At 36.7% G+C, this 12591-nt stretch overlaps 1 protein-coding gene across 3 annotated transcripts in view; it reads left to right on the forward strand.

Moving 5' to 3' along the window:
- The window catches only part of LOC117116744 (anoctamin-7-like), a 63614-nt gene that overhangs the window by 35367 nt on the left and 15656 nt on the right, over positions 1 to 12591 (forward strand). For all 3 annotated transcript variants that reach the window (XM_033260836.1, XM_033260837.1, XM_033260839.1), the window contains 4 exons: positions 796 to 961; positions 1623 to 1713; positions 2432 to 2537; positions 9685 to 9745. In XM_033260836.1, the coding sequence (XP_033116727.1) occupies positions 796 to 961; positions 1623 to 1713; positions 2432 to 2537; positions 9685 to 9745 (424 nt within the window). The remainder of the gene's footprint in view (positions 1 to 795; positions 962 to 1622; positions 1714 to 2431; positions 2538 to 9684; positions 9746 to 12591) is intronic.

A 12591-nucleotide genomic window follows, 5' to 3' on the forward strand; every position in this document is an offset into this window, starting at 1 on the left:
CTAGTGTATGAACAGACGAAAATGACGATCGTTTTGCGAGGTGGTTTTTACCTACGATTCAATAGCCTATCAAAACAATATTCGAGCAAAGAAATCAGTCTTGCATGATGTAACAAGTTATTTTTAGCAGCGAATCTCTGTGGAAACACCTGAGTCATCACGCTGTGAATTAACAATCCGATCAGCCCACTGGGCAGGTCTTTTCAGGGACGGACCGCGGTGTTGTCTATTTTTAGCCGCAGTTAGCGAGCTGCTTATTTTTAGTGACAGTAAACAACAAAATAATTTACAAGATTGGGCTTTGTATTCAAATGGCGACCAATGTCTGTTGTAAGCAATTTTAAGAGTTTCAAGTCGGCAGAATTCGGAGACAATTCCTTTATTTTTTGAGCATTTGTTAAATTTACCGACCTAGGCCGACTTTCCCAATCCTCAGACCCTGAATACCTCCATGCTGGGACTTTACCCGGGGAAATTCTTGATAACTGTTTGAACCCTTAAAATAGATGGGGTGGTTACTGAGAGATGCAAAGTGTTCAAACAATTGCATGTTTTACTCGGTTTAATCCTGAAATATGCACTGCGCACTGTAAACAGAGCACAAGTGAACAGAGAAAATATATGAATCATTCATACTTGTTGTTCTTTCCACTTGCTTTGAAAAGTGGGGTTTTAAATATAGAAAAGTGAGGGGGAACATCTGATAGGATGATCCCCCACTTGGAAAATTAGGGGGATGCCCATGACAATAGAAGATATTTTGCAGCTTTTAATAATGGTATTGAACATTTATAGGGTCCATACGAGAAGCCTGAACATTATGTGAGTGAGGATACTTTAAATAAGCGGCAAATACTGCATGAGTACTGGGGACGATGGGGATGCTGGAACAAGTATCAACCTCTGGATCATATCAGAGAATACTTTGGAGAAAAGATTGCCATTTACTTTGCTTGGCTAGGTATAATGTTGTTTTGATTTATTAGTTACAAACTATGCAAACCTACCAATTCTCTTGCATTAAAGGTCTCGCGCTAAGGATGCGAATCACATGCCTAAATGTATTGCCTACATTAATATAAAATATGTGTACTGTATATATTTGTGACCTTTGTAGCTGTCTACTAAACATTCTTCATCTGTACTTAAAATATTGTAACATCATGTATACCAACCAGCCCTGCATCAACACTGTGAATATGTTGTTTTATGAAGTACTGTCATATTTAAAGTTCAAAGGACACGTACACAAAGCTCCGTGCGTAAACACTTCAAGCTCATGAAAGGTGCGTTTGGACTACCTGAACTGCGAGTAATCTTTTATTAAAAGAATGCAGATCCTAAATACATTTCCAGGCATCTTGGAAATAAATTTTCCAGGGGTAGGGGAAGAGTATTGGTTAGTGAAATTGTAATCATATGACTAAAATACTTGCTGGTGACTTGTGTCTAGACCATTGCAAAACTTTTGTGTAGATGAATGCAGCAATTAAACAAGACAATTCCATGCATTAATGGTAAAGAAATATTATTTCCAAAATAATCAGTTTTGTAGTTATAAAAAATGTTGCCAGTTATCATTTAAGAGAAATAACGTATGTTTGAAAATGCCACCATTTTAGGCTTCTACACAGCATGGTTGCTGCCAGCATCTGTTGTTGGAGTGCTTGTATTCCTGTATGGTATCGTAACGATAGGCAACAATATCCCAGCGTAAGTACAGGATTTTCACTACAATTTCCTCCAAGGAGACCTTCAATGCCTCGTAATATGGTTTTGTTTGTACAAAAATTACACATTTTCATTTAATTTTTGTTAATAATTTACATTTTTACTAACATCGAGGAGCATTGACCCTTATATAATCCTTTGTTACACCCTGGTGTTTGATGTTAATATGGCGTCGAAACCTAGACCATATACAGAACAAGAATGGCTAACTGAAAGGAATGAAAACAAAGGTCATGATCAGCATACTCAAGAGATCAAAATTGCAATATCGTGGACATCTTAGACCATGAAAGATTCATGAAGGAGTACAGTATACAAATACAACATGGTTTGAGATGAAGTAGTGAATTCTACTTGCTGAGGTGTTGAAGAAGAGGGATGTAGTCCAATCATTCAATAATGTGTGAAGTAGAATTCACTGCTTTAATAAAATAATACCATGTTAAACAGCAAACTGTCCTTCTACGTTAGCCATTACGATCTGTGAGAGTACAATTACGCAGTTTGCATAGGTTCACATAGGCAGGGATGCGGTAGTCTATTTTGGGTAAATTTTGCATGCACTGGGAAGTAGTAGAAACTATTGCACCCCTCACCAGGTTGAATTGACCAATGGAATGTTGTTATTAACTAATTATCAAATGTATACTAATAATATCTTAGTGATGTAGTCTTTATTAATTTGTGTAATTTTTCTTAGTAAAGAAATTTGTGAAAGTGGTGATATGTATCTAATGTGTCCGTTGTGTGATGAGCAGATTGGGTGCCCGTACTGGAACTTATCAGATACATGTTCTCCTGCAGAGGTAGGTTGTTTTATTTAACTAATCATCCTTAAATGTAATTTGTATTTTAATACTATTTGTTTTTGTTTTATGAAACCATATTTTGAGAGGAAAACTTAACAAAGCTGAGTAGAAAATTGTACTATATACAATAGTACTTACTCATAAGGTCATTAAGCATTTGGAGGGAAAGGCAACTTGTGCCAGAATCTTGTTTCTGGATTTCTTATCAGCCTTCAGTACAATACAGCCCTATTTACTGATGAAAAAACTTACAGAGATCAATGTTAACCCAGTTTTTAATATATGGATATCAGAATTTTTAACTAACAGGTCACAAACAGTATGTTTTAATGATATTTCAGAGCCTAAACTATCTAATACTGGTTATATATATTTAGGTATATTTATTGCAAAAAAGAATCGCACAAACTACAGTAAACAGTCTATTGCAGCATAAGCTGAATTGAGAGACTGAAAAATTATTACAAATATTGGCCATTAAAAATTTACAAATCATTATTAAAGTAGAGCAATATTAAACATTAAAATTTACATTAATACCTTAAAAATTACAAAGACGTATTACATATTAAAAATTCAAGAGAAATTAAACAATTGAGTCTCTAAAAACATATAATTTCATCATAAAAAAAAAAAAAAATTAAATTTACATTAATACCTTGAAAATTACAAAGACGTATTACATATTAAAAATTCAAGAGAAATTAAACAATTGAGTCTCTAAAAACATATAATTTCATCATAAAAAAAAAAAAAAATTAAATTTACATTAATACCTTGAAAATTACAAAGACGTATTACATATTAAAAATTCAAGAGAAATTAAACAATTGAGTCTCTAAAAACATATATATTCTTTATATGGCTTATTAGTGCGTAGTGTCATGGTGTGACATGCATCATTAATTGGAAACCAATTATGAAATCTATTAGATTGTACTGCTTTTTTAGCAAATTTTGTACATAGTGAGACCCTACGGTCAGACAGTCTCTCCAGTCCTAGCTGCAAAAGGGCATCACTATAACTAATAAACTTATCGGCTAAAATGCACCGACAAACTCGCGTTTGGGTACGCTCAATCGCCATGCTCTGTTGTTTAGTTAAGCCTGGGTGCCACAGAGGCGCAGCATACTCAAGAACAGGCCGTACATAACTCCTGTAGATCGTTAGGAGTTCATCACAATTGAAACCAGCTCTCCTCAACGAGCACAAAATAAAAAGTTTACAATTTGCTTTGGCAATGATAGCATCAGGATTACTTGACCATTTGAGGTCGTTATCAAAGACCACCCCCAATAACTTAACAGAATTTACAACAGGAAGATTTTCATTAGAGATGTGGAGGCTGATGTCTGGAAGTGGTCGACGACCAAAGTAAAATCTAATCACCTGGCATTTGGAAGGGTTGAGCTTAAGTTTATTACTTTTGGTCCAGTTGTAAAGGTTGTCAAGGACTGCTTGCAAATTACCAGGTTCACCAAATTTAGATGGTTTGGTCGTCAACATACTTCCAGGCATCAGCTCCCATATTTTCAACATTTTGTAAAGAGTCATTGACATAAATTAAGAAGATTAACACTGCTAATAGGGTTCCCTGAGGAACCCCACCTGTGAGGGTAGCCCATTCAGATAACGCCCCTTTATAAATAACACGCTGAGACCTTTGGGAGATAAAGCCGACTATCCACTGAACTATTTCAGGAGGTACATTCATTTGCAAAAGCTTCTCAAAAGCAATGGTGTGATCCACCATATCAAAAGCCTTGGAGAGGTCAGTCAACACCAGAGTGCTGATATTGGCCGGCATCTCCAAGGCACTCATGATATGGTGGTAAACAATGAGTGGTTGATACACCCTTCTGATTGCCATATTGTCGACTGTCTAAACTACTAGCTATCTTATCAGTAACAATTTTTGCCACTCTGCTTTCAGCAATTTTTGCTAATGTTGGCGTTAGAGAGACAGGATGCAATTTGTCAATGGTAGCCGGGTATTGCTTTGGTACAGGGACGACATTGGCCTTTGTCCACTGAGAAGGAACCTTTGCTTGCGCCAATGAAGCATTGATAATATCTGTAATGGGAATGCTGAGCTCAAAAGCACATTCTTGTAAGATCTTAGGAGGAATGTTATCAGGTCCTCCAGACTTGTTAATATTAATCCTTCTCAAATCATTATATATTTCCCAGGGTTCAAATTGAGGAGGTGGCATAGAGCTAGGTAGGTATGCTGGGAGATGATCAATACATATAGGCTCCTGTAGTTGGGAGAAGCTGGCTAAATGAGCATTAATAGCATTAGCAGCAGCTAAACAATCATCAGGATTGATATTAGGTTTAGTTATAGTTGGATCTTTCTTTGTTATGTTGGCCGCTATATGTACCGCTCTATGCCACCTCCTGGGGTCAGACTGACGTAGTGGTCTGACCTTCCTGGCGTTAAAATTTTCTTTGGCCTTTCTAATTTCATAAATAATTAAGTTTCTCAGCTTTTTTCTACGGGATACATTACAAGCCTTAAATGCTCTTTGTCGAAACTTTATCAATTTCTTAATTCTAGCATTTATCCAGGGCTTATCACTATTATGACATTTAAGTAATTTTGTAGGGAGGTATTTATCAATAGCAGCCTGCAACATGTTATAAAAATGTCAGCCTTTCTTTGGATATTAGGTTCAATTAGAATTTCATCCCATGTTCTGTCCTGGGCCCATCTGCCAAAATGAATTAATTTAGATTCAGGAATTGGTCTAACAGTTCTGACTTCGATATAGTTATTACTTTTGAAACACTTAGGGGTTAGTGAAATCACGTTGTGATCACTGCGCCCAATTGGTGCAGTGATTAAGGGATTTTGGTAAGAGTCATGCAAGTTGGTGATGACAACATCTAAAATGTTGCATCCTCTTGTGGGTGCTTTCACAATTTGCTTTAATCTGTTACCAGAACATAAGCTTTTAACAGACAGTTTATTAAGGTCTCCACATATCAGTGCTCCACAAGGATGCAGTTTATCGCCCGTTCTTTTGTCACTTTATTAAAGCGATTTTATATCACCCATATGACAGTTGTTCTTACATAAAATATGCTGACACCTGTCTTGTTTGGTTATTCAAGATAATAACATGTTGATAAACATAAACAGCATATTGATTCTTTCGTTGATTGGTGCTTTCGTTGATTGGTGAGTCGAATGGCCGAGCGGTTAGCAGGGGCGCCGCAAGCTATAGCCATAATATCGGCGTTGGTTCGAACGGCACGCTCGCCTATGGTTCTGGTGGTAGAACAAGTCTTCTCGGATAAGGACTATAAACCGTAGGCCCAGTGTATACAATGGCTTGTGTGCACTATAAAGAACCCTGTACATCCTTCGAGACGAGTAGGGGGATACCCCGGTGTACTGGAACAGACAGCCCCTGTGGTGGACGACGAGAGTTGCTGGTACCGGGTTACCGGGTAGCACAGACACGAAGGGACCCTTAGGGGCGAAGAAAGTCATTGATCGGGTTCCTAGTCCACATTTCAAGCGCCCTGAGCATCTTAATATTAGATGGATTTGTGCGCTATATAAAACTACACTATTATTAATAACCACTTGAAATAATGGTTAATAAATCTGGGAGAATTAGAATGCCAAATATTAAAACCGGAAAATTTAGGAACTCTTGTCTGCCGTTCAGCAATTATTGTATTTAATAAGAGAAAATTCAAGATAATCTATGTTGTAAGTGGAATTCATGTAGTTAGAATTGTTTTTTTACGATACTGTTTGTGCTTTGTTACATATTTATTTTTATTTTTGTACTGGAGTGTATTTATTCACAATAAGGAAGGAAAATTTCATAATTGTGCTTGTATTTTTGACAATAAAGGTATCTGTATCCTGTTAAGGAAACACTTAAATAGGACTAAAAAAAACAAAAACAAATTCATCAAGTGAGAATTGGAAATCATTTCTCCAATGGCTTAGATCAAGTGGAGGTACATTTGTGACCCCGGTTTATAGTGAATTTCGACATCATATTGGTGTAGTTGTTGAAGTCTTTTTGGGGCTGTTCCAAGGGGCTTCCTACTGATGGAAACTAGTGGTTTGTGGTCTGTCCACAGTTTTATCGTTTGGCCATATGTGTAGTAACGATTTCGTTCTAACCCAGATACTAGTGCGAGTAATTCCTTCTCTATTTGGGAGTAGTTGCGCTCGGCTGAAGTCATTTTCCTACTTGTCCAGATTACAGGTTACTCATTTTGAATGAGAGGCCTAGTCCAAATTTGGATGCGTCACCTTGCCCCTCAACTGGCTGAGTTTTATCAAAATACTTTAATACGGGGGCTGTAGTCAGTGTGCGCTTGATTTTGTTGAATGCTTCACTAAATTTGAAGGTCCATTTTCATGGTTGACCTTTAAGAGTAAGACGGCATAGCGGTTCTAGTTTATCTGATAAATGCGGTACAAATTTTGCAAGGAAATTGACCATTCCAACCAGTCTCTGTACATCGGCTAGCGATTCTGGAGAGAGCATATTATGTATGACATCAACTTTGGATGGGTCAACCTTTAGCCCTTCAGGTGTCAATATATGTCCAATAAATTTAATAGAGCTATCTTTGTATTGAAACTTGTCTTTATTAAGCACAACGTTGTTTTGGCAACATCGCTTTATCAACCTTATTGTCGATAAAGTTTCATGATGAAAACTGTAATAAGATTCATTTGTTGGGCTCTACAGAATAGGCATTAGATTACAATCGTTTACAACATAAAAATGTACTAAGTACTGCTTATTATTTTTGGGGTTTTGAACCATGAGCTTACATTTACCTACAGCTGTAACAGATTGCCCCGTGTAGCCCCTCAACTCTCTTTCTACTGCAATAATCTCTGTGTTTGAGGAAACCAAATTTTTGTTGATAATGTTGCAGGAGGCCCCACTGTCTACCTGAAATGTTACATATTTGATAGGATTTTGGACCTATGATTACTCTGAGTAACTTTGTTTACAGTGTGTTCAACATCAATGGTCATTCGTAATTACCCAAATCATTATCATCATCATATGTATCATCAATCATTTTGACACCTTTGTGCATTCCTTTAGATTTTTGGTTTTTAAAAGGGTACTTATTTTTTCCATTATTACAACATTTCAGCTCAAAATGGCCTTTTAGCCTACATTTTCGACAAATTGCATCTGAAGCTGGACAATATTTCCGCCCATACTTATGTATTTTACCACAGAACTAAGAAATTTTCGAAAGATTCATCATCCTGTTGGCTAGTGGTATGAAAGTGATATCTCTCAAATATCACATTTGTTTGTCCCTGACAGTATGACTCCCATGCTTTAATAATGTCATCAATATTCTGTTGACTCGCTTCACTGGGAAAGGAGAATCCGCTTTGCAATTCAAGCGCTTCGGGGCCTAACACCGTTTTCAATGTGGCCACTCTGATTTTCATAGGCTTTGCTTGCAAATTAGTTAGCAGTTCATATGATTCCTATAACTCACGAAATACTATCCAGTTAGATTTGAGATCCCCTTTCAGATTAATTCTGGGTGGCAGGGGTATTCGTACCTGGCTAGCTGACGCTGCTCCATCTCCACCGCCGGTACCCGATGATGCTGCCTAGCTTGAGGTAGACGTGGTAGCCATTTTCAATTCTTCTAGGCCTAGGCTAGTGTTCGTTACAACTGTATTTCCTTAGCTGATAAGAGTTAGCAAGAGGTTCCTTCAGACACCATATTTTTGTGTTAATACATTGGAGACACAAACAACTTTAACTTCCATGTAAATATTGTTAGAAACAATTTTATTCAATACGCCAAGCCTATCCAAGATTCCCTACATCTCCTTTCACCTTCTCCTCCCCATGTCGTCTCACTTTTCCTCTCTCTAGAGGGCAACAAACTATGATGATGAACAGAATAATATCATAATATAACTAGTTAACATTTAACACCAACAAAGTCCCGATATTTCATGTCCAACTCAACTAATCAACTAATGGCTGTGCGCCCAAAGTCTTTAAATATGTCTGGTATTTATAGACTAGACCAGTGTGAATTTTTATTGTAAACAGCCCACGTGAATCAGGCCCAGACGGCTGATGGCTAACAAGGTATCGTGCGAAAATGTGTACCTGCTGTAGGTATAGTTTGTACACATATGACAGATCTGGCTAACATTTAAAGCCCCATTCCCGGCAAAATTTCACTAAAAATGACTTTTTTTAGAAAATATGCATTTGCATTACTCCAATTATTATAAATCATGGAAAAATATTTATTCATGTCAAACATGTACACCTGTCTCTTATACACATCTAGATGTGTATAAGAGACAGCATTTATTTTTTGTGTGGAACACAAAAAATCAAATTTCAGTCTTATTTTACATTTTTTTCATTCTTAGGAATGTCTAAATTTAGTTAAACTAGCCATTCCGTATTATATTTATAAATCTTTATAACATTACACAAAAATTAGATTTTTCTTAAAAATTGAAATTTTGCCGGGAATGGGGCTTTAACAATTAAGAATTCATTTTCAATCTTTACTGCAGAAAATAAATTTTATATTGAGTAAGCCTGAGTTACTCATTTTAGAGTTAGGGACTCTAACTTGATGCACGCAGTGTCGTGCGTAACCATGGCATAGTCAGTTTTCTGTTTGATATCTCTTTGTGCGCCGACAATTTGTCAATAAAATATGCTGTACATTGTCAAGATTCGGACTTTTTATAAGTACTGTAAAAGCATTACACATTACATGGTGAGAAGTAGCCTTTTCTAAAAGTGCTTGCACGGACAAGTGGTCCCTAAAATTCTTGTCCGACCGTAAAAAAAACACGGGCGGTGTTCGGGCAAGTGGGTAGGCTTTATTCAAAATACGTTCCCAGTTACCCTATAATGTTTTTACCTTGTATGTAATAATTGTGGTTGTTGTTCATTCTGTTTTTGTGTTTTCAATTTGATTGTTGAAGGTAATATTGTCAAATCCAATCTGATACTATTATAATTGCAAAAAATGATAATTTCATACTGTAAGTGGTGGGTTACCCACTGTTGGGCAATCTTTGAAATAAAATATGTAATAATAGTTTGTGAATAAAAATTGTATGATCTTCAAATTTGTTAATTATAGATGGCGTATCTGTTTGATCACGAAGGAACAGTATTCTTTGCCATTTTTATGTCTTTCTGGGGTAAGTTATTTCCTTAATTTTTAAAATATGTTGAACAGAGTCAGTTGACCGTCCTGCAGCCATAATATCACCAAGCTCTAGTGGAGAGGGTGGGGGAGAACTGCGTTCTTTAACAACAACAACGGCTTAAACGTCTCTTCCGACTTTATTATACTTGTATTTTAGCCCGCATACCAAAGGATCACCACAGTTCAGCACATACATAGTGCCCACTGAGCTGTGATCTCTGTTGGTATTTCATTTTTTTTGTATATATTGAAGAGTCAATTGACCATCCTGCAGCTATAATGTCGGCGCCAAGGTCTAGCAGCACACTCGTCCACTGTTCTTTTTGGATAAGAACTATAAACCAGTGTACCGTATACACTCACGTGAATAAGCGCCCCGTTTTTGAATAAGCGCCCCTCCTAATATGAAGATTGTCTTAAGCGCCCCCTCAATTTTGAATAAGCGCCTCTCAATTCCTAAAAAAAATCAATCATACAGTACAGTACATCAGCAACTTAATTTTCTGTATCAGCTATTCGCATCTATCTTCGCATTGTCGGTCGGTCAGTCCATCTATCCATCTGTTGGTCTATCAGTCTCCATTAAGTTTAACATGGTTTTCAGTTTTGTTGCATCTTTAGAATCCCGTTCTTGTTTTATTGTTCCCTTTTTGGATTTAGAACTACAGTATTTAATATCTAAAAATTAAAATACTCTATGGCCATTTTCAGTCAACAAAAATAAATTGACCTCATCACTCTCGTATCTAAGCAAGAAACCTTGCAACGATCTTGCTAATCTGAATTGGCAGATGACCAACACGTTCACCACCACCACCAACACCACCACTAATTTCATCTGCTGTTGTATAAGTACCACCAACATTTTGTCATAAGCCATGCTCTCTTGACGATTACCTTTTCTTCACCAAAACCATTTGTTATTCAAAAAAAAAAAGTACCCCTTGAACTTTCCAATTGCCTATAAGCATCCCTTCAATTTTCATCTATTCCCATAAGCGTCCCCTCAATTTCCACTCGGTTTTCATAAGCGCACCGTTTGAATAAGCGCCCCGTTCGAATAAGCACCCCTCAAAAATAGCCAAAAACATTTTAAGCGCCCGGGCGCTTATTCGCGCGAGTACGGTAAACATAGGCTCTTGTGCACTTAACTCACATCGTTTGAGACAAGCAGGTGCATACCCAGCTGGTCATGACGTGCTGGTCAATACATCCCTGTGGTGGACAGACAAAATTAGCTGATACCAGTATATAAACAAGATATGTGCATGGTAATTGGGAAACATCTTATCATTATAGGCTAAAATCTTTAAACATTCTTACTATAGAAGATACTTTTAAATTACAAAAATTAATTTTAGGCTATAAAATTATCAACGGCTTTTGCCCATCTTCCTTTGATCAATAATTTTAGTGAAAGGTGTAAGGGTAGACTGATCCATTGGAATGCAAAAAGTAATATCTTTTTAAATTCTGCATTTGTTGCTTTTCCAAGACTATGGGAAGAAATTACTGTGGATATTCAACAATCAACATCAATTGGAAGTTTCAGATCAGCCCTTACAAAACACTTCCTTTCAATGTATTAGTTGATTGTTTATGGATCAATAATATCCTCTTTTTTGTTGCTTTTTGTTTTTCCCTCCTTTACATTTTAGTAAAAACGCAATTGTTTAAACATTTCGTAACCATCTCAGAAACCCACTAGATCGATTTTATGGGTGCAACGACTATCAGAGGCTAAATTTATTGTGAAAACAATGTACTGAACGTTGTTAAAATTGAAAGCATGTATCCTTGTTAGGCCAATATTTTTACAAACTCAAAAGTGCACAATTTCTACTATAAATGATTTATTCTTTTTGTATATTATTATGACCCGTACGTATATACTAGTGTTTAATATTATCTACATAGGCCTACATAGGATTACTGTTTTTTCTAATTTCAGCCTTTAACACGGATATGATGTCTACCTATTTCGATTAAGTGATAAGCCTACCAAAAGTTTACAAACTCCAGTGTTACGTTGACGCAGTCTCGCAATGACGCCATAATAATCAGTGGCAGATTCAAGTGGGGCCTAGCCGACCCTAATTTTTTCAAAATTATTTAAAAAAAATGGAAAAAAAACAAAGGAAAATTATAATTAGAATTTAGGTCTGAGAGTGCCATTTCCGGCAGTCTAGAGGTGTCATAATCATAAATTTTCTTTCCTAAGCCCCAACCATGGTGGGACTGAGGTGATACTTTCCCAACGTGCAAGTCCCTCCCTGTCCCCCTCTAATTTGCTTTCCTGGAGCCGCCACTGAGTATTAGACGGTATTATTTCCACTCACAATAATTTATCGCAATATTACTTACACAAAAGTGAAATTCAAAAAGAGGAGAAAAGCAAAAATCTCTTGAATGATTTTAAAAGTACCGTACATGCAAAAAGACTAAATTAATGACTGTTTTAAGTTTATCTTATTTGTTTTTCATAGTTCGAATTTCGAATACGCTACAAGCTAATTGCTGCGAAGCAGCCAATTTATATTCTTGACAGCAATTTGACCTCTGAAAGGTCATTGTCAAAAAACAAGGGCCTAAGACGACTGAAAAGCGGAGTTTCCTTCTTTCGTTCTGCCGGGTAAAATCAAATACTTTAGGAGACGTTTGTAGACTAACCTACACGTACCAACGTCCGCATGTTGCGCTAGCCTTATCCTACTCTAGGCCTAGACTAGCTAGGATGGTATAGGCCTAGCCTTGAAGGGACGAAGGTCCCAGTGAAAAACAACGTCGCTCCTTGATAGCTAACATTGTCTATTTAACATCACAATAATTCATTATTAG

The sequence above is a fragment of the Anneissia japonica genome, unplaced genomic scaffold (assembly GCF_011630105.1).
Source record: "Anneissia japonica isolate Jap-2015-1 unplaced genomic scaffold, ASM1163010v1 scaffold287762_len338049_cov154, whole genome shotgun sequence".
NCBI lineage: Eukaryota > Metazoa > Echinodermata > Crinoidea > Comatulida > Comatulidae > Anneissia > Anneissia japonica.